General features: G+C 43.6%; 1 protein-coding gene and 1 pseudogene across 1 annotated transcript; one reads left to right on the forward strand and one right to left on the reverse strand.

Moving 5' to 3' along the window:
- Window positions 1-6437: 6437 nt before the first annotated feature.
- On the reverse strand, window positions 6438-10718 carry LOC121270360 (annotated as a pseudogene).
- Window positions 10719-18150: 7432 nt separating this feature from the next.
- Window positions 18151-19365, forward strand: LOC121270362 (zinc finger protein 239-like). The gene has a single exon (XM_041175660.1). The coding sequence runs from the start codon at window positions 18569-18571 to the stop codon at window positions 19265-19267; it is 699 nt and encodes a 232-aa protein (XP_041031594.1). The 5' UTR covers window positions 18151-18568; the 3' UTR covers window positions 19268-19365.
- The last annotated feature ends 293 nt before the right edge of the window (window positions 19366-19658 follow it).

Genomic DNA, 19658 nt, shown 5'->3' on the forward strand with positions numbered 1-19658 from the left:
CCTCTCAATTCTCCAGAAGGTGCTGCTTCAAGCTGATCGACAGATCAATACACACCGCTTTCTGTCCTCAGCACAGAGATCATAACATAAGAAATAAGAGCAGGAGTAGGCCATTTGGCCCATCGAGCCTGCTCTTCCATTCAAAAGGATCATGGTTGATCTGATTGTGATCTTAACTCCAATTTCCTGCCTGTTACCCATGACCCTTGACTCTCTTATCAATCAAAAGTCTGTATAACTCAGCCTTGAATATATTCAATGACTTGGCCTCCATTACTCTCTGGGGAAGAGAATTCCACAGAATAATGGCCCTCTGATAGAAGAAATTTCTCCTCAATTCCATGTTCAATGAGAGACCCCTTATTTTGAGGCTCTGCTCCCCAGTTCTAAAATCCCCCATGAGGGGAAACAGCCTCTTTTCATCAACCCTGTCAACCCCCCTCAGAATCTTATAGGTTTCAGTAAGATCACCTCTCATTCTTCTAAACTCCCATGAGTACAGGCCCAACCTTTCCTCATAAGACAACATCTTCATCCCAGGAATCAGGCTGGTGATCCTACTCTGAACTGCTCCCAAGTTGTTCTTGGGAATAGCTCCCCTTAATTAAGGACACCAAAACTGTACACAGTACAAAACTGTACACACTGGGGAGAGGTATTGTGATCTGAAAGCTATTACAGAGACATAACTTCAAAGTGGCAAAGGCTGGGACCTGAATATTCAAGGGCACATGATGTTTCAGAAAGACAGGAAGCTAGGAAAAGGTGGACGGGTAGATCTGTCAGTTAAGGATGGCATTAGTACAACAGAGACAGATGACCTTAGTTCTGGAGATCAAGATTTAGAATCAGATTGGGTAGTGATAAGAAATAGTAATGGTAGGAAGTCACTTGTGGGAGTAGTTTATAGGCCCCCTAACAGTAACCACACTGTAGGACGGGGTGTGTAGAAGAAATAATGGTAGGTATTAATCTAGGTATTTTTATATTTATTTTAGTTTTAGATTTCCAGCATCCACAGTTTTTTGCTTTTAAGAAATAATGGGGTCTTGTGAGAAAGATACAGCAACAATCATGGGTGATTTTAACATACATATAGATTGGATGAATCCAAATGGCAAAGTTAAACTGGAAGATGAGTTCATCGGGTGTTTTCGGAACAATTTCTTAGAGCAGCATGTGCTACAGACAATCAGAAAGCAGGTTATTCTGAATCTGGTAATGTGTAATGGGAAGGGATTAATTAATGGCCTCATAGTAAAGGTGCCCCAAGGTAGCAGTGATCATAATATGATTGAATTTTGTATTCAATTCGTGGGAGAGAAGAATGGGTCTAAGACTAGTGTTTTGAACTTAAATAAGGACAATTATGAGGGTATGAAGACAGAGCTGGCCAAAGCGAACTGGGAAATTAGACTAAGTGTTAAGTCAGTAGAGATGCAGTGACAGATATTTAAGGAGATATTTTATAATACTCAGAAAGATACATTCCATTGAGAAAAAAGACTCTAGGGGAAAGACGTACCATAGGTGGCTAACTAAGGCAGTTTAAGATAGTATCAAATTGAAAGAATATGTGTACAATTATGTGAAGATTAGTGGCAGATTAGAAGATTGGACAGAATATAGAAAAAGCAAAGAACGGCTAAAAAATGAGGAAGAATTTAGAGTACAAGAGAAAGCTAGCTGGAAATGTGAAAGCAGATTGTAAGAGTTTCTATGGGTATTCAAAAAGGAAAAGAGGTAAAGTGAACATTGATCCTCTACAGGACAAGTCTGGGAATTAATAATGGAAAATAAGGAAGATGAATTGAACACATATTTTGCATCTTCACTGTAGAGGTGAAAGGAAGGGAGTGACTTAAAACAATTACAATCACCAGGGAAAAAGCACTGAGAAAATTATTAGAACTGAAAGTTGAAAAATCCCTGGGTCCTGATGGTCTTCACCTTCGGGTCCTAAAAGAAGTAGTTGCTCAGACAGTAGATGCATTTGTTTTAATTTTCCAAAATTCCCTGGATTCTGGAATGATCCCAACAGATTGGAAAATTCCTAAGTTAACACCTTCATTCAACACAGGGGGACAGAAAGCAGGAAATTACAGCCCAACAAGCTTAACATGTGTCACTGGGGAAATGCTGGTATCTATCATTAAGAAGGTTATAGTGGGGCACTTGGAAAATCTCAATGCAATCAGGCAGAGTCAACAGGGTTCTGTGAAAGGGAAATTGGCTTGAGGAAGTAACAAGCATTGTGAATAAAGGAGAATCTGTGGATGTGATGTACTAGATTTCCAGGATTGACAAGGTGCCACATCAAAGGTTACTATACAAAATAAGCTCTTGGTGTTCGGGATAACATATTAGCATGGCTAGGGGATCGATTAGCTAACAGGTAACAGAGAGTTGGCATAAAAGAATCATTTTCGGGTTGGCAAAATGTAACAAGTGAAGTGCCACAGGGATCAGTGCTGGGCTTCAACTATCTACAACCTATATTAATGGCTTGGATGATGGGGCTGAATGTATGGTTGCTAAATCTGCTGATGACACAAAGATAGGTAGGGGTGCAATTTGCCAAAAATCATAAGGAGTCTGTAAAGTGATATAGACAGGTTAAGTGAGTGGGCAAAAATTTGGCAGATGGAGTAAAATGTGGACCTGTGCATTTTGGCAGGAAGAATAGAAGAGCAGCATATTATTTAAACGGAGAGAGACTGTAGAACTCTAAGATACAGAGAGATCCGGGTGACCTGTATCGGAATAACAAAATATTGGTGTGTAGGCACAGCAAGTGATTAGGAAGGCAAATTGAATGTTTGGCTTCTTGCAAGGGAAATGGAATATAAAAGTTGGGAAGTTTTGCTACAGTTGGACAGATTGTTAGTAAGACCACATCTAGAGCACTGTGTACAGTTTTGGTATCCATTTTCAAGAAAGGGGTATAAATGCGTTAGAAGCAGTTCAGAGAAGGTTCACTCAGCTGATAATTGGGAATGGGGTTATTTTACGAGGAAAAGTTGAACAGGCTGGTCCAGTATACATTGGAGTTAAGAAGAATGAGAGGTGATCTTATTGAAACAGAAGGTCCTGAATGGCCTTGACAGGATGGATGCTGAAATGATGTTTCCCATTGTGGGGGAAACTAGAAATAGAGGACACAGCTTAAAACTAAGAGGCCTCCTATTTAAGGCAGAGATGACAATCTTTTTCTCTCAAAGGGTCGTGAATCTTTGGAATTTGTTTCCCCAGAGAGCGGTGGAGAATGGGTCTAATCAATATTTTTAAGGCAAAAGTTATATAAACTCTTGACTAACAAGGGGGTGTAAGATTTCAGGGGAAGGCAGAATGTGAACTGGAGGTTACAGTCAGATCAGCCATCATCTTATTGAATGGTGGAGGAGACTCGAAGAAATAATTGTAGGGGAAACATTTTATCAACATCAACTAACAGATATATGAAAAGCCTAAAAGTACCACCGCACCTGTCTAATAACAGTAAAAGGGACTGCTTAGTCCATGAACATTCTAAAAGATTTTGTATTCCTGCTCCTAATTCCCGCTCACCGAACAATCCCCGTCCACTCCCTCTTCCCTCACCAAGATGGCCGCCCATGTACCTCGCTCCCTGAACAAGCCCCGCCTTCCTCTCACAAGATGGCGGCCTGTTGCCTGGATAACACAGGCCGTCACCGTTAAGGAAGCTCCGCCTCCCTGTTAAGCCCTGACTCGCAATATGGCGGCCAGTAAACCCGCTACCCGGTCTTGTCATCGCGGGTAAACGCGGAGCCAATGGCCTCTTATTCAGGGCCTACCCCAGAAGTTGATCCAGTTCCTAATCCAGCCGCGGTTTCCATTGCTACCCTGTGCTCACAATCTCCTCCCGCCTCTCTAACCGTCCGCTCCTCCTGACTCTGTCACCATGACTGACACTGAGCATGCTCAGAGCGCGCGCGCGCGCGCACGCACACACACACACACACACACACACACACACTGCACCTGCGCACTGGACTCCTATCGTCGTTGATAGGAGACTTTCTGCAGCGCGGCATGTTGTGGGTAAACAAACCGCCATTGACAGCTTGAACTGCTGACTGAAAATCAATGTCTCGGTATCCCAAGAGAGATCGAGGCCAAAGGCGCAATACAACGTAAACGCCTATAATACATAGAAATTCGAAACCTGGACCTTCCATACCTGTTACGAAGTCTGTGCAATGCACCTCCATCTCCCTCACCAATATCAGATTGGAAAAGGGTCAAAAAATGTGATCAGCAAGGACCAGTTCTCGTAGCACTGCTATTTGGACCTGAGAAGAAGTAATTCAATGTCAAAATTTGCAGCTGATACCAAACTAGGGGCGTATATCTAAAACTGAGGAAAAATGTAACATACACATTACAAAACTTCCAGCCTGGGCAGTGAAGTGGCAAGTGAACATTAACAGATAACAAAACAGAAACAGAATTACCTGGAAAAACTCAGCAGGTCAGGCAGCATCGGCGGAGAAGAACAAAGTTGACGTTTCGAGTCCTCATGACCCTTCAACAGAACTAAGTAAAAATAGGAGGGGTGAAATATAAGCTGGTTTAAGGTGGGGGGGGGGGGTGGTTGTAGGGACAAGCAAGCAGTGATGGGAGCGAATAATCAAAAGATGTCACAGACAAAAGAACAAAGAGGTGTTGAAGGTGGTGATATTATCTAAAAGAATGTGCATAGATAACATAGATAAATTGTGACGATGCACTTTGATATGAAAGATACAAACAACACCTGCACCTGAGAAAATAAGAAAGTTACTGGTGCAGAAGAGCAAAGCAATCTCTGGATAGAAGTGAACAATTAATTAAAACCATCACTGCAAGTCAGCACATCAATTAAAAATGCTCACAAAGGAGTGGCATTTATTTCTAGAGCTACAGAATTTAGAAATAGTGAAATTATGTTCAATTCGTGCAAGATCCTGTGAACAGCTCTGGTTTCTGTTCTATAGAAAGGACAAAGAAACACAGGTGAAAATGCATGGATAAATTTCATAACTGAGATTTTGCAGTTTTTTGAAAGATTGAACAGGTCTGATCTTTAATCTTTCGAAAAGAGAAGACTTTGAGGTGGTAGAGGTCTTTTAAATTATTAACTTGTGGGAGAATAAAATACTAGGTCCATATGTACAAGATGGTAACTAATAAATCCAACAGGCAAATAAGGAGAAACGTCTTTACTCAGAGAATGGTTAGAATGTGAAATTCGCTACCACAGGAGGTGGTTGAAGTGAAATAGCTTAGATATTTTCAAAAGGAAAGAGGATGGTTACATGAGAGAAAAGAGAATAGAAAGATAAGCTGAAAGACTGAGATGAGGAAGATGGAATGGAAGGAGATTCATGTTGAAGATAACCACCCAGGCTAGTTGAAACAAATGGTCTGCTCCTGGACCCAATATTCCTTGTCCTCACTGCCAAGGTTCTGATCAGCATGTTGCACATCCACCACTTGCACTGCACATGCTCAGAGTACAATCTGGTGCTGAGGAATCACACTGGGCTCCTGTAGTCATTGAAGCAGCACATTCTCTCACATGGAAAATTATGGGTTGTAACAGTGTCATTGAAAACCCAATTGGTGAACAGTACTTTTTACCAACATATTGAGAAGGGACCGAATGGCTTGTAATCCAATGAGGCAGAACTGGATCAATTCTCTGGTCTGTACAGTATGGCCCAGGAGGTGGATTAATAGTCAGGCCCATGAAACTTCCCCCCACCATAAACTTTGTTACCCTCATTACCAGCTCTTTCCCCTCCCTTACCACAGTCTGAGGCTGAACCAGGCCAATTGCAACCTTAGTTTCCTATTTGACCCTGATATGAGTGCTGGGCTACGGACGACATATCCACTCCAACACCAAGATCACCTCCGTCCACCCCTGTAATATCAGTTGTTTCCATCCTGCCTCAGCACATTTGCTGCTGAAATCCATGACTTACATCCAGAATCAACAATTCCAATCTTCTCGTGATCGGTCCCCCATCTTCCACCCTGCGTAAACTTACCTTCCTTCAAAATTCTTCTGTGTGGTCAGCAGTTTAGTATGAATAGGGTCAATCGAGCAGAAGGTGGATCCCATGGACAAGAGGAGCTCTTGAGGGGATAAGGGGAGGCAGGAGAGAAACTAAAGAAAGATGTGAGTTTAGGGCTACAGCTGGGCCGATCTTGAGGCAAAGTTTTTCCTGGTGGGCTAGTGGGAGGGAGGGAAGAGGAAGTGGCAGCTGATCAGATTGTCTCAATGAGCACCATGAGCTCCTCACACTTGTTGGTGAGCGGGAAGAGACAGGGGAGAGGGAGAGACCTTAACAAGGCACTAATTTGTAAGAGAGATCAAAATGACTCATCATACTGTCTGTTAAAGCTGATTTATTTGACTTTTATCCAGAGTATTAACACATATAACTGGGATAGAGTTTATTAACTTCAACAGAAACAGATCCCAAAGCTATTTTTGTTTTGAGACAAGTCATGGAGAAATACCAGGAAGGTCAATACAACATGGAGATTGTTTTAAATAAAAGCAAAATACTATAAATCCTGGGAAACTGAAATAAAACCAGAAAATGCTGAAAAAACTCAGCAGGTCTAGCAGCATCAGTGGAAATAGAAAAACCAAGTTAACGTTTCGAATCCATACAGATTTCCTTCCCTGAAGGACATTAGTGAACCAAAGACCCAATCTATGGACTGTCGGTTTGAGCCTAAGGAAGACAATCAGAGTGAAGATGTAAAGATGATGGGTGAAGACTTGGACAACATAAGTAGCTTCAAATACCTGGGGTAACTTGGACAATATCAAGAAGAGAGGACAACGAATGGATACTAATGAGATACAGATGCTGAGATGGATGTGTGGTGTGACAAGAAAAGACAGGATTAGAAACCAGGACATCAGGCGGTCAGTGAAGATTGTGGAAACATCAAAGAATGTAGCTGAGAAGAGATTGAAATGGTCTGGTCATTCGTTGTGCAAAGAGAGAGGAAATGTTGTGAGGTGAGTGATGGACATGGGACTGTCAGGAAGAAGGAGAAGACGAAGATCTAAGACCAGATGGAAAGATGTGGTGGCCAGAGACAGAAATGCAGTAGGATTGGAAGAGGAATGTGTGAGTGACAGAAGGAGATAGAGAAGGTGATCAAGCAGCATTGTGGTGACCCCAAGTAAAATGGGTGGAAGAGGAAGAAGAAAAAACATATCCCAATGAACATGGTTCATTCCTGGATGTGGTTAACAGCAAAATCAAATCATGTTAGTTACTCATGAACTCGCTGATGTCTCAGCAGGTTGGACAAGTCAGTGAATCCCTTCCCACACTCGGAGCAGGTGAATGGCCTCTCCCTAGTGTGAATCCGCTGGTGCCCCAGCAGGTTGGCCGGCTGACTGAATCCCTTCCCACAATCAGGACAGGTGAATGGCCTCTCTCCAGTATGCGCACGCTGGTGTTTCAGAAGGGTGGATAAATCAGAGAATCCCTTCCCACACTCAGAGCAGGTGAATGGTCTCTCCCCAGTGTGAATTCGTTGGTGTACAGTGAGGTTTGTTGATCGCCTGAACCCAGTCCCACAGTGAGAGCATTTGAACGGTCTCTCCTCAGTGTGAACATGTTGGTGGGAGATCAATTGCCTGGAACTTTTATAGCACTTCCCAAAATCTGGGCATTTAAAAGGTCTTTCATCAGTGTGAACTCGCTGGTGTATAAGCAAGTCAGATGACCGAGTGAATCCCTTCTCACGCTCTGAGCAGGTGAATGGTCTCTCCCCAGTGTGAGTGAGCTTGTGTAAATGCAGGCTGCCGGATTGAGTGAATCCCTTCCCACACTCGGAGCAGGTGAATGGCCTCTCCCCAGTATGAACCTGCCGACGAGCCAACAGGTTGGATAATTGAATTAATCCTTTCCCACATACAGAACAGGTGAATGGTCTCTCCCCAGTGTGATCACGCTGGTATGTCAACAGGTGGGATGACTGAGTGAATCCCTTCCCACACTCGGAGCAGGTGAATGGTTTCTCCCCAGTGTGAATTCACTGGTGATTCTGCAGGGCGGATGAATGAGTGAATCCCTTCCCACAGTCCTCACATTTCCATGGTTTCTCCCTAGTGTGACTGTGCTTGTGTCTCGACAGGCCAGATGATCGGCTGAAGCTTCGTCCACACACAGAACACATGTACGGTTTCTCTCCATTATGGATGGTGCTTTTCCCTTCCATGTTCAAAATCCAATAATATTCACGTTAACATAAATTGGGCAACTCCGTCAGATCCTGATGTGATGTTTGGTTTCAGTTTCCCGAATACAAATCCTCCCCTTCTAATGCCCTGTGAAATTTAAAACAGAAAAAAAAGAGTGACAGAGAACCCACAAAAACACAAAGACAGACTGTGAAATTGTGCTGAATGAATTTATGGGACATGCATTCGGAAAAAAGACCATGAAAGCTGAAGGGCTGTCATAAAAACCCAAATGGTTCATTAATGTCCTTCAGGGAAGGGAAATTGTCACCCAGTCTGGACCTAAAGGGGACTTTGGACAAAGAGAGAGAGCGAGAGAGCGCGCAAAAGAGAGAGAGTGCAAGCGAGAGAGAGAGAGAGCGCGAGAGAGAGAAGTAGAGATATAGAGAGGTAGAGAGAGGGAGAAAGAGAAATAGAGACAGAGCGAGAGGCAGCGGATGAAAGAGAGTCCTTTAATAAATCTGCAGTTTGGCCAAAAGGTGACAGAAGCTCCCAAACCGTCAAGCTGAACCACCTGGAAGGACCAGGGTAGAAGGTGTATGTGAACACCATCGCCTGCAAGTTCCCCTTCAACTCAGACACCATCCTGACTTGTCTAACATCTAGTCCTGGGTGAACAGAAATTTCCTTCAACTAAATACTGGGAACATGATTGCCATTGTCTTCAGTCCCTGCTGCAAACTCCACTCCATAACCACTGACTCCATCCCTCTCCCCAGAAACTGTCTGAAGCTGAACCAGACTGTTCACAAGATCGCTGTCATCTTTTACCCCAAACTGAGCTTCTGACCACTGATCCGCGTCATCAGCAAGATCGCCTATTTCCACCTCAGTAACATTGCTCGGCTCTTTCCTAGTCTCAGCTCATCTGCTTCTGAAACTCTCCTCTATTCCTTTGTTACCTCTAGACTTACCCATCTGCATCTCTGTAATCTCCTCCAGTCACATAACCCTTTGAGATAACTGCACTCATTTAATTACAGCATCATGAGGATTCCACATTTTAATCACACCAGCAATGGTGGCCATTGATTCAGTTGCCTAGGCCCAAGCTCTGGAATTTCCTTCTTAAATCTCTCCACTGCTTTATCTCATTGACTAAGCTGCTGATCGCCTGCTCTAATATCACCTTATGTGACTCGGAGTCTAATGTTGCTTTGTAATATTTCAGTGAATGTCTTGGAACGTTTTATTATGTTAAAGACACAATATAAATGCAAATCATTGTCATTAATTTGGACATATATCACCATTCCTTCATCACCATTGGGTGAATTACCTGTAACTACTGACCAAATAGCATTGTGGGAGCACCTTTACCATACTGACTGCAGCGGTTCAAGAAGGTCAAACATCATCTTCTCCACAGGCAACTGGGGATTGACAATATCTGCTGCTGGTCTTGTTGGTGTCACCCAAATTCCACAAACTTTTAAAATATGTATATGTAAAATAGATTGAAGCATCTAAAGAAATGCTTGTTCCTAAATGTCCGTTTGGCAACCAGATCTCCCCTGGAATCTTCCTCCCTTGACAGTTTCACAACTAAAATCATTGGTCCCAACTAGCTTCCAACGTCCTTGAGGTTAAATCCAGCAGCTTCTCCTCCATCTCCACTCCAGCTCAAACTGATGCAACAAAACAAAGGGAATTAGATAAGATCCTGGAGAGAAAAAAATCTACTCAGCTATGAGGAAAGGGCAGGGGAGTGGGACTAACTGATCTGCTCTTGCAGAGAGCCAGCATGGGTATGATGGGCTAAATGGCCTCCTTCAGTATTGTAACCATTCAATGATTCTGTGAAAAAGGACCCATTCTGGGGGCCAGGGATCAACCTTTGCACCAACACCCAGCCCATTATCTACCAGTTCTTAATTGGTCTATCTATGTTTCTAAACTCAGTTCTGAGGGAAACACTTGGAATAAAACAAAAGCAAAATACTGCAGCTGCTGGAAAACTGAAATAAAAAGAGCAAATGCTGAAAGTACTCAGCAGGTCAGACAGTAACTGTAGAAAGAACAGTAAAATACCAAACATGGTTAAATTACAACCATTATTGCAGGCAGAGGAAGTTAGACCATGGCAGAAAGGTGATCAGGGAGGGCAGAGGTGAAACAGAGCAATAGATGGACATGGATTCAGATCCACAGTAAAGGGGCCACACTAGCTTCAGCGCCATGGAGCCAGAACACAGCACTAAAAGCTCTAAAGTGTAGATGAATATTCAACAGTTCTCACCACCGTAACAATTTCACTGTTTTCAGATTTAAAATCTCCTGCTGGAGCCTGCAGTTGGAAAGATATCAGAAGCACTGAGTCAGGGAAAAATAACACAGTTTTCAAATCTTTAGCTCCCTGTGAAAGGAGATTACAAGAGTCATAAGTGTCAGTAGTGGTTAGAAATTCAGAATAGACAAACCTTTCTCTTGAAATGTGCTTGCTGTGTGTAAATCCTCCCCTTCTAACCCCCTGTAAAAAGAGTTTCCAAAATCCATTACTGTTAGTCCAGGATAGAAATTCACAATATTCCCTCCTTTTTCCAGTCCCAGGAATACTTAAGACTTATTATTTGCACAGGAGGCAGTTCAGTAAAGATTCACTAGTCTGATTCTTGGGATGAGGGAGTTTGTCGTTTGAAGCAAGGTTAGAGGTTGGACTCATTGGAGTTTATAAGAATGGGAGAGGATTTTATTGAAATATATAAGATTCTGAGGGCTCTAGACAGATAGATGCTGAAAGGTATTTCCCCTCATAGGGAGAATCTAGAACTAAGGGAAGTGTTTAAAACTAAGAAGTCTCCCATTTATCACAGAGATGAGGAGAAATTTCTTCTCTCAGAAGGTCATTCGTCTGTGGAATTCTCTTCCCCAATGAGCAATGGAGGCTCAGTCTACAAGGGACTTAAGAATTATGGGGGCAGGAGGAACAATCAGATCATGAGTTTATTTCATCAGCGGAACAGACTCGATGGGCCGAATGGCCTATTCCTGCTCCTAATTCTGGTGTCTTCGTTCTTAGGATCGCCGCGCATGCGTCCTAAAGCACCTGGCTCTGGATAGATAGCGGCCGTTAACCCGGACCTGTCAATCTGCTGCTCATCGGGAACCTGGAACGTGGAGCCCCGTCCACACACTGTTGCGTCACCAAAATTGCAGCGCACGCGCTCTGCTCAGCACTGAACAAAGATGGTAGTCGTTAATCTGGGCCTGTTCCAGAGAAAAAGCCCCGGAAGTACAAACGCCGGACCTGCAGGGTGTAATTCGGAGCTTATGGCCTCCAGCGGCTGTTTATAAAATCTCCCCTCTCTCCACCCGCCCCACCCAGGACTCCCGGCTCTGTTCCTCACTCCGCCCCACCATCTCTTACCCGCAGAAAAAATCTTCCATTGCACTCAGGGCTCTGATCAAAGTGACACTGCGCATGCCCGGGATGGAATCCAGCATTGCACCTGCGCACTAGGCTCCTGTACCGTTAATAGGGCACATTCACAGCTGCCGAGCATGTTGGGTAACAGTAGCGCCATTGATTCTCCAAAAATGGAATGGAAAATAATTTTGTTAAAAATTGGGATACGTTAACTTACGAAGTCACATATATGCTTGTGAACGGGTGCAATGCTATATTCTATTTCTCAAAGTGATTCAAACCATTGCTCTGCTGTGGAACTATGCAGAACTTATAAAGCTTTTCTTAATGGTTCCTCTCTCATTTATCTCCAGATACTGAATATTCACTGCTTTATAGAATGATACAGCACAGGTGGAAACCATTTGGCCCATCATTTCCGTGCTGGCTCTTTGCAAGATTTTAAAATTGATTTCACAGCCCTGCTGGTGGAATCAGAACAGTCTGCTGTCATAATGCAAGAGGTGAATGGAGAAAATTCTCCAGTTGGACAGCTCTTAGATATACGCACCCTTGTGCAAAGATCGATTGCCTAGTGTACTAAGCAGATATGAAGAGTTCACTGGTTAATTAAGCACACAGAGTTACCTGGTAGAGTTTAATTCAATAATTCTACATACCCCACATACCAGAATGACATTTTTAATACAGGATCAATTAAGGGAGTATCACTGATGTAATAGAGCGGATGAATTAACATCCTGCAACCTCACAATTAAGAATTGGCTGGGATGTTGCAGTATGAAAGAACCTCACATACATGTCAGGTGAAAGAGGCCATGTACAATGAACCAGTAAAAGCCACATTATTGTGTCTAACTCCACTGTTCATCTGGATGGATCTTTGTTTTATAAACAAAGTCTGTGCCAGACTTGTTCGGTGTCTTTGATTCCTCATGACAGCTGTAATATCCTTATTAAGTAACCACCACAATATTCAGCCTAGAAAGCATCATCACAGCCTTTCAAACTGTTACTGAGAAAAGCACCACTATTCTGAAAGCTCCTCTAGTTGTAATTCCCTCATGCAGAATCTTTCATCTGGCAAAAAAAAATATGGCTTCTCGACAACAAAAAGGAAACCACTCAGTCACCACTACAAACTCTGAATGATTCGGGATGTTGCTGGTAAGTGTCCAGGACAAATTGCTGTTTGTAAAGTGAAGGCATGTCAGCAGCAGAAGTTAGTGAAGAGGGTGATGGTAATAACCAGGCAGACTGGCTCACCAGGAAAGCTGCCCCAGAGGGGATTCCATGGGATCCCCCAAATCACAATCATTGGCACCTCAGACTCCAGGGGGATGGGAATCTGAGTGGGAGACACAGAAGAAGGAAACAAAGATAGACATGAAAGACAGTGAAGTAAAAATCTAAAGTGGAAGGCAGAGGAAACGGGGGATAGCAGCAAATAGGGCAATAGCACAAAAGAAGATGTGAATAAAGACAACTCCAAAGGCACTGTCTCTGAATGCATGGAGCATTCACAATAAGATAGATGAATTAATAGTGCAAATAGAAGTAAACAGCTATGATATGATTGCGATTACAAAGGCACGACTGTAGGGTGACCAAGGCTGGGAACCGAATATCCAAGGGTATTTGAAATTTAGGAAGGGCAGGCACAAAGGAAAAGAAATTGGAGTGGTATTGTTAGTTAAGGTTGAAGTCAGTGCAACAGTGAGAGAGGATATCGGCTGAGAAAATCTAGTTGTAGAATCAGTCTGGGTGAAGCTAAGAAGCAACAAGGGTTGGAAAACATTAGTGGGAGTTGTGTACAGGCCTCCAAACAGTAGTGGTAAGGCAGGGGACAGTATTAAAAAGGAAATTAGAGATGCATATAACATGGGTGCTACAGTAATCATGGGTGACGTAAATCTAATATAGACTGGGCAAACCAAATTAGCAATACAGGATGAATTCCTGGAGTCTGTATGAGATGGTTTTTTAGACCAGTATGTCGAAGAACCAACTAGGGAACAGGCTATCTTGGAATTGGTTTTGCGCAATGAGAAGGGGTTAATTAAAAATCTGTGGTGCTGGGTCCTTTAGGGAACAGCGACCATAACATGAGAGAATTCTTCCTTAGGTTGGAAAATAAAGTAGTTCAATTCGAAACTTAGGTCCTAAATCTAAACAAAGGGAACTCAAGGGTATAAGGCGCGAGCTGGCTAAGATAAATTGGGGAATGTCATTAAAAGGGATGATGGTGAATAGGCAATAGCTAATATATAAGGAATGAATGTATGCATTGCAACAGTTATATATTCCTTTCTGGTGCAAAAACACAACAGGAAAAGTGGCCCAACCATGGTTAACAAAACAAATGAAGTGTAGTATTAGATCCAAAGAGTAGTCATATAAAGTTGCTTTTAAAAATAGCAAGCCTGAGGATTGGAGCAGTTTAGAATTCAGCAAAGGAGGACCAAGAGATTGATTAAGAGGGAAAAATACAGTATGAGCGTAAACTTGCAAGGAACATAAAAGAGAACTGTAAAAGCTTCTACAAGCATGTAAGAAAAAAAAGATTAGTGAAGACAAATGAAGGTCAATTACAGTCCGAAATAGGAGAATTTATAATAGAGAACAAGGATATGGCAGTGCAGTTAAACAACTACATCAGTTCTGTCTTCATGGAGGAAGACACAAATAACTTCCAAGAAATACAAGGGAACCAAAGGTCTAATGAGAAGGAGGAATTGAAGGAAATTAGTATTACTTAAAAAAAACAGTGCTGGAGAAATTAATGGGACTGAAAGCTGATAAATTCCCAGGGTCTGATAATCTGTATCCCAGGGTACTAAAGGAGGTGACCATGGAAATAGTGGATGGGTTGGTTGTCATCTTCCAAAATTCTGTAGTTTCTGGAATAGTCCCGTCAGATTGGAAGGTGGCAAATGTAACCCCACGATTTTAAAGAAAGGAAGGAGGGAAGAAACAGAATTACAGACCAGTTAGCCTAACATCTGTGGTAGGGAAATGCAAGAATCTATTATAAAAGATGTGATAACTGGATATTTAGAAAATATCAACAGGATTAGACAAAGTCAACATGGATTTATGAAAGGGTAATCATGTTTGACAAACCTCCTGGAGTTTTTTGAGGACATGACTAGCAGAATAGATAAGAGAGAACCAGTGGATGTGGTGTATTTAGATTTTTAGAAAGGTTAAAGTCCCACATAAAGGTTAGTGTGCAAAATTAAAGCACACGGGATTGGGGGTAATATATTGGTATGGATTGAGAACTAGTTAGCGGACAGAAAACAGAGAGTAGGAATAAATGAGTCTTTTTTGGAATAGCAGGTGGTGACTAGTGGGGTACTGCAGGGATCAGTGCTTGGGCCCCAGCTATTCACCGTATATATTAATGATTTGGAGGGAAACAAATGTAATATTTCCAAGTTTGCTGACCACACAAAACTAGGTGGAAATGTGAGTAGCGAGGAGGATGTCAAGCGGCTTCAATGTGATTTAGACAAGTTGAGTGAGTGGGCAAATACAAAGCAGATGCAGTATAACATGGTTAAGTGTGAAGTTATTCACTTTGGTAGGAAAAACAGAATGGCAGAGTATTATTTAAATGGTGATACATTGGGAAATGTTGATGTACAAAGGGACCTGGGTGTCCTTGTACACCAATCACTGAAAGCAAGCATGCAGGTGCAGCGAGCTGTTAAGGCAAATGGTATGCTGGCCTTCATTGCAAGAGGACTTGAGTACAGGAACAAGGATGTCTTACTGCAGTTATACAGGGCCTTGGTAAGATCACACCTGGAGTATTGTGTGAAGTTTTGTCTCCTTACCTAACAAAGGATATACTTGCCATAGAGGGTGTGCAGCGAAGGTTGACCCATATGATTCCTGGGATGGCAGGATTGTCTTATGAGGACAGGTTGGGCCAACAAAGCCTGTATTTATTGGGGTTTAGAAGAGTGAGAGGGGGTCTCATTGAAACGTATAAAATTCTGACAGGGCTGGACAAACTGCATGCTGGGATGATGTTTCCTCTGCCTGGGGTCAGGGTCTAGATCAAGAGGTCACAATCTCAGGATACGGGGTAGGCCATTTAGGATTGAGATAAAGAGAAACTTTTTCACTCAAAGGGTGGTCAACCTGTGAAGCTCCCTATCACAGGGGGCTGTGGTGGCAAAGTCACTGAATATATTTAAGAAGGAAACGGACAGATTTCTAGATTCTAAAGGCGTCAAGGGGTATGGGGAGAGAGCGGAAGTATGGCGGGAGATAGAGGATCAGCCATGATCATAGTGAATGGCGGAACAGGCTCCAAGAGCTTAATGGTCTATTCTGCTTCCATTTCCTATGTCTCAAGGAAGCCCCTCACTACAGTGACCTCTCACCGGACAGCCAACAACGCCCGGCTGATTGACGGCAGAACCGGACCAATAGGAAAGGAGAGGGCGGGGCTGTAGGCGCGTGGAGGCGACTGGTCCTCCAACCAATCGGAGTGAATAAGGGGCGGGACGGGGCGGGGCTGGGCTGCGTGAAGCATGCACAGTGCGTTCAATGGCGATGGGGAAAAGCTTACTCGGATTCGCATTCGGTAAAGGCGGAGAGGGATGGCGGGGTGAAGGGATGGCGCAATCCGGCCGGTGGTTGAATAGGCTTCGTAAATGTTATGTAAACCGTAAACCTCGAAAAACAACCAACCGATACCTTGCCCCTCTTTTGCACAAAGCAGGGCCGCCGCTTTCTTCCAGTTCCAGACCCCGATTAACGGTCGCCATATTTATTGGGGGCAATTTGCAACGGGGCGCACGCGCGGTCTCCATCTTTGTAGGGGGCAATGTTGAAATTTTTCCAACGACAAAGTGTGAACAATTGTCCATCAAGCTGCTTCATATTTGAGTTACAATGTCTTATTGATGAGGCAGGACAATGATATATGTCCAAGTCAGTGACAATCATTTGTATTTATATTGTGCCTTAAACAGTATAAAACTTTCCAATGCATTTAACATAAATGTTACAAAGTAACATTTGACACAGCCATATAAGGAGATATTAGGGCAGGTGACAAAAGCTTTGTCAAAGAGATAGGTTTTAAGGAATATCTTGAAGGAGGAAAATGACGTGGAGAGGCAGAGAGGTTTAAGAAGGAAATTCCAGAGCTTGTGGCCTAGGCAATGGAAGGAACAGTCACTGATGGCGATTAAAATTGGGAATTCTCAAGAGGCTGGAATTAGATGAGTGCAGAGATCTTGGAGATTGTGTGGCTGGTGGTGGAAATTGTGGAGATAGGAATGATCACAACCATGGAGGAAAACAAGGATGAGAACTTTATCCTTTGTCCTTTTGTTTATGACATCTTTGGAAATCTCTTCTTTGCCTCCACCTATTACTGGCCCTCTATCCAGCTCTACCTGTCCCACCCCTCTCCACCAGCTTATATTTCACCTCATTTCTATTTCTCCTTAGTTCTGATGAAGAGTCATACGGACTCGAATCATTAACTGTATTCTTCTCCGCAGATGCTGTCAGACCTGCTGAGTTTTCCCAGCTATTTTTGTTTTTGATTGAGAATTTTAAAAGTTGGTGCTTCTTAACTGGGAGCCATTGTAGGTCAGCAAGCACAGGGGCAGTGGATGAACAAGACAGTGCGACTAAACACACAAGCAACTGGGCTTTGAATGACCTTAAGATTACAGGGGTGGAGGGGGATGGTTTAATGTTGAAAGCCGACTGGGAGTGTGTGAGGATAGTTTAGCCTTGCAGTAACAAAGGAATGGATAATGGTTTCTGCAGGAGGTAAACTGAGACTAAGGTCATATTACTGAGGTAGAAATAGGCAGCCTTGGTGATGATGTGGATATGTGGTTAGAAGCTCATCTGGGAGTCAAAATATGACACCATGGTTGTGAACAATCTGGTTCAGCTTCAGAGGAAATTTCTGCACATCCTGTACTTGACATCAGACAAGTCAGGATGGTGCGTGACTTGGGTGGGAACTTGGAGGTGCTGGTGTTCACACACCCTGGTCTGTCTAGGTAGTGGAATCTGAGGGTTTGGGTGATTCTGTCAATGTTCTTGTCAAATTATAGATATCAAATTTTTCTCCTTCACCACCTGCCTCTCCCACCTCTCTTTCTCTCACACACACCCTCTCTCCACCCATAGAACCAGAGTCTTGTTTAGGCCCACACCAGATTCCCACCCTGAAGGACATCAGTGAACCAGCTAAGTTTTTACGACAATCCAGCAGTTTTTATGGTCATTTTTTCCTGGAGCCAGCCCCGCAAATTACCAGATTCATTCAGCTCAATTTCACAACCTGCCTTTGTGTCTTCTGGGTTCTGTCTCACTCTCTTTTTCTGTTTTATATCAATTTCACAGAATATTTAAAGGGAAGGATTTGCAGTCAGGAAGCTGAAACCAAACATCACATTGGGATCTGACAGAGTCACCCAATATATCATAACGAGAATATCATCGGAATTTGAACATGGAAGGGAAAAGCACCGTTCACAGTGGAGAGAAACCGTACGTGTTCTGTGTGTGGACGAGGCTTCAGCCGATCATCTAACCTATCAAAACACAAATGCAGCCACAGCAGGGAGAAACTGTGGAAATGTGGAGACTGTGGGAAGGGATATAATTATCCAGTTCAGCTGGAAAATCACAGGCGCACTCACACTGGGGAGAGGCCATTCACCTGCTCTGACTGCGGGATAGGTTTCACTCGATCATGCCACCTGACAAGACACCAGCGAGTTCATACTGGAGAGAGGCCGTTCACCTGCTCCGAGTGTGGGAAGGGATTCACTCAGTCATCCAATCTGCTGACACACCGGCGCATTCACACTGACGAGACACGTTTTAAATGTCCAGACTGTGGGAAGTGCTTCAAAAGTTCTGGGGACTTGATGTCCCATCAAAATGTTCACACTGATGAGAGACCATTCAGGTGCTCTCACTGCGGGACTGGTTTCAGGTGGTCATCTCAACTCACTGTACACCAGCGACTTCACACTGGAGAAAGACCATTCACCTGCCCCGTGTGTGGGAAGGGATTCACTCGGTCATCCCACCTGGTGACACACCGGCGCATTCACACTGGGGAGACACCGTTTACCTTCTCTGATTGTGGGAAGGGATTCACGCAGTTATCCACCTTGCTGATACATCAGCAAGTTCACACTGGGAAGAGGCTGTTCATCTGCTCCAAGTGCGGGAAGGGATTCACTCGGACATCCGACCTGCTGACACATCAGCAAGTTCACACTGGGGAGTGGCCATTCTCTTGCCACCTGTGTGGGAAGGGATTCACTCAGTCCTCCAGGTTGCTGATACACCAGCGAGGTCACACTGGGGAGAGACCTTTTAAATGCCCAGACTGCGGGAAGTGCTATAAAAGTTCCGGGGTCTTGATGTCCCATCAACGTGTTCACACTGACGAGAGACCGTTCAGGTGCTCTCACTGTGGGACTGGGTTCAGGAGGTCATCTCACCTCACTGAGCACCAGCGAGTTCACACTGGGGAGAGACCATTCACCTGCTCTGAGTGTGGGAAGGGATTCACTCAGTCATCCACCCTGCTGACACACCAGCGAGTTCACAAGTAAGTATAGTGATTAGATTTTGCTGCTAATCACATCCAGGACTAAATTGGGCTCTTTTTCTGCTGATGTTAATAAACTCCAGCCTAGTTATAGGTGTTAATATTCTGGATATAATTAAAATAAATCAGCTTTGAGTTAAACACAGTGTGCCGAGTATTTTTAATATCTATAACACAAGTTAATTCCTTTGATGTGCTCTCCCTTTCCTGTCTCCTCCGTTCTCAAACTCCAACTCACCAGGCTCCTTAGTCAGCACCTTCTGAACCCACGACCGCTACCACCTAGAAGGACAAGGCAAGCAGATAGATGGGAACATCATCACCTGGAAGTTCCCCTCCAAGCCACTTACCATCCTGACTTGGAACTGTATCGCTGTTCCTTCACTGTCGCTGGG

The sequence above is a fragment of the Carcharodon carcharias genome, chromosome 27 (genome assembly GCF_017639515.1).
Source record: "Carcharodon carcharias isolate sCarCar2 chromosome 27, sCarCar2.pri, whole genome shotgun sequence".
Lineage (NCBI taxonomy): Eukaryota > Metazoa > Chordata > Chondrichthyes > Lamniformes > Lamnidae > Carcharodon > Carcharodon carcharias.

Coding starts and splice junctions, on each gene's coding strand:
- LOC121270362 (XM_041175660.1), top strand. CDS start 18,569: ATGTCCCATCAAAATGTTCACACTGATGAGAGACCATTCAGGTGCTCT.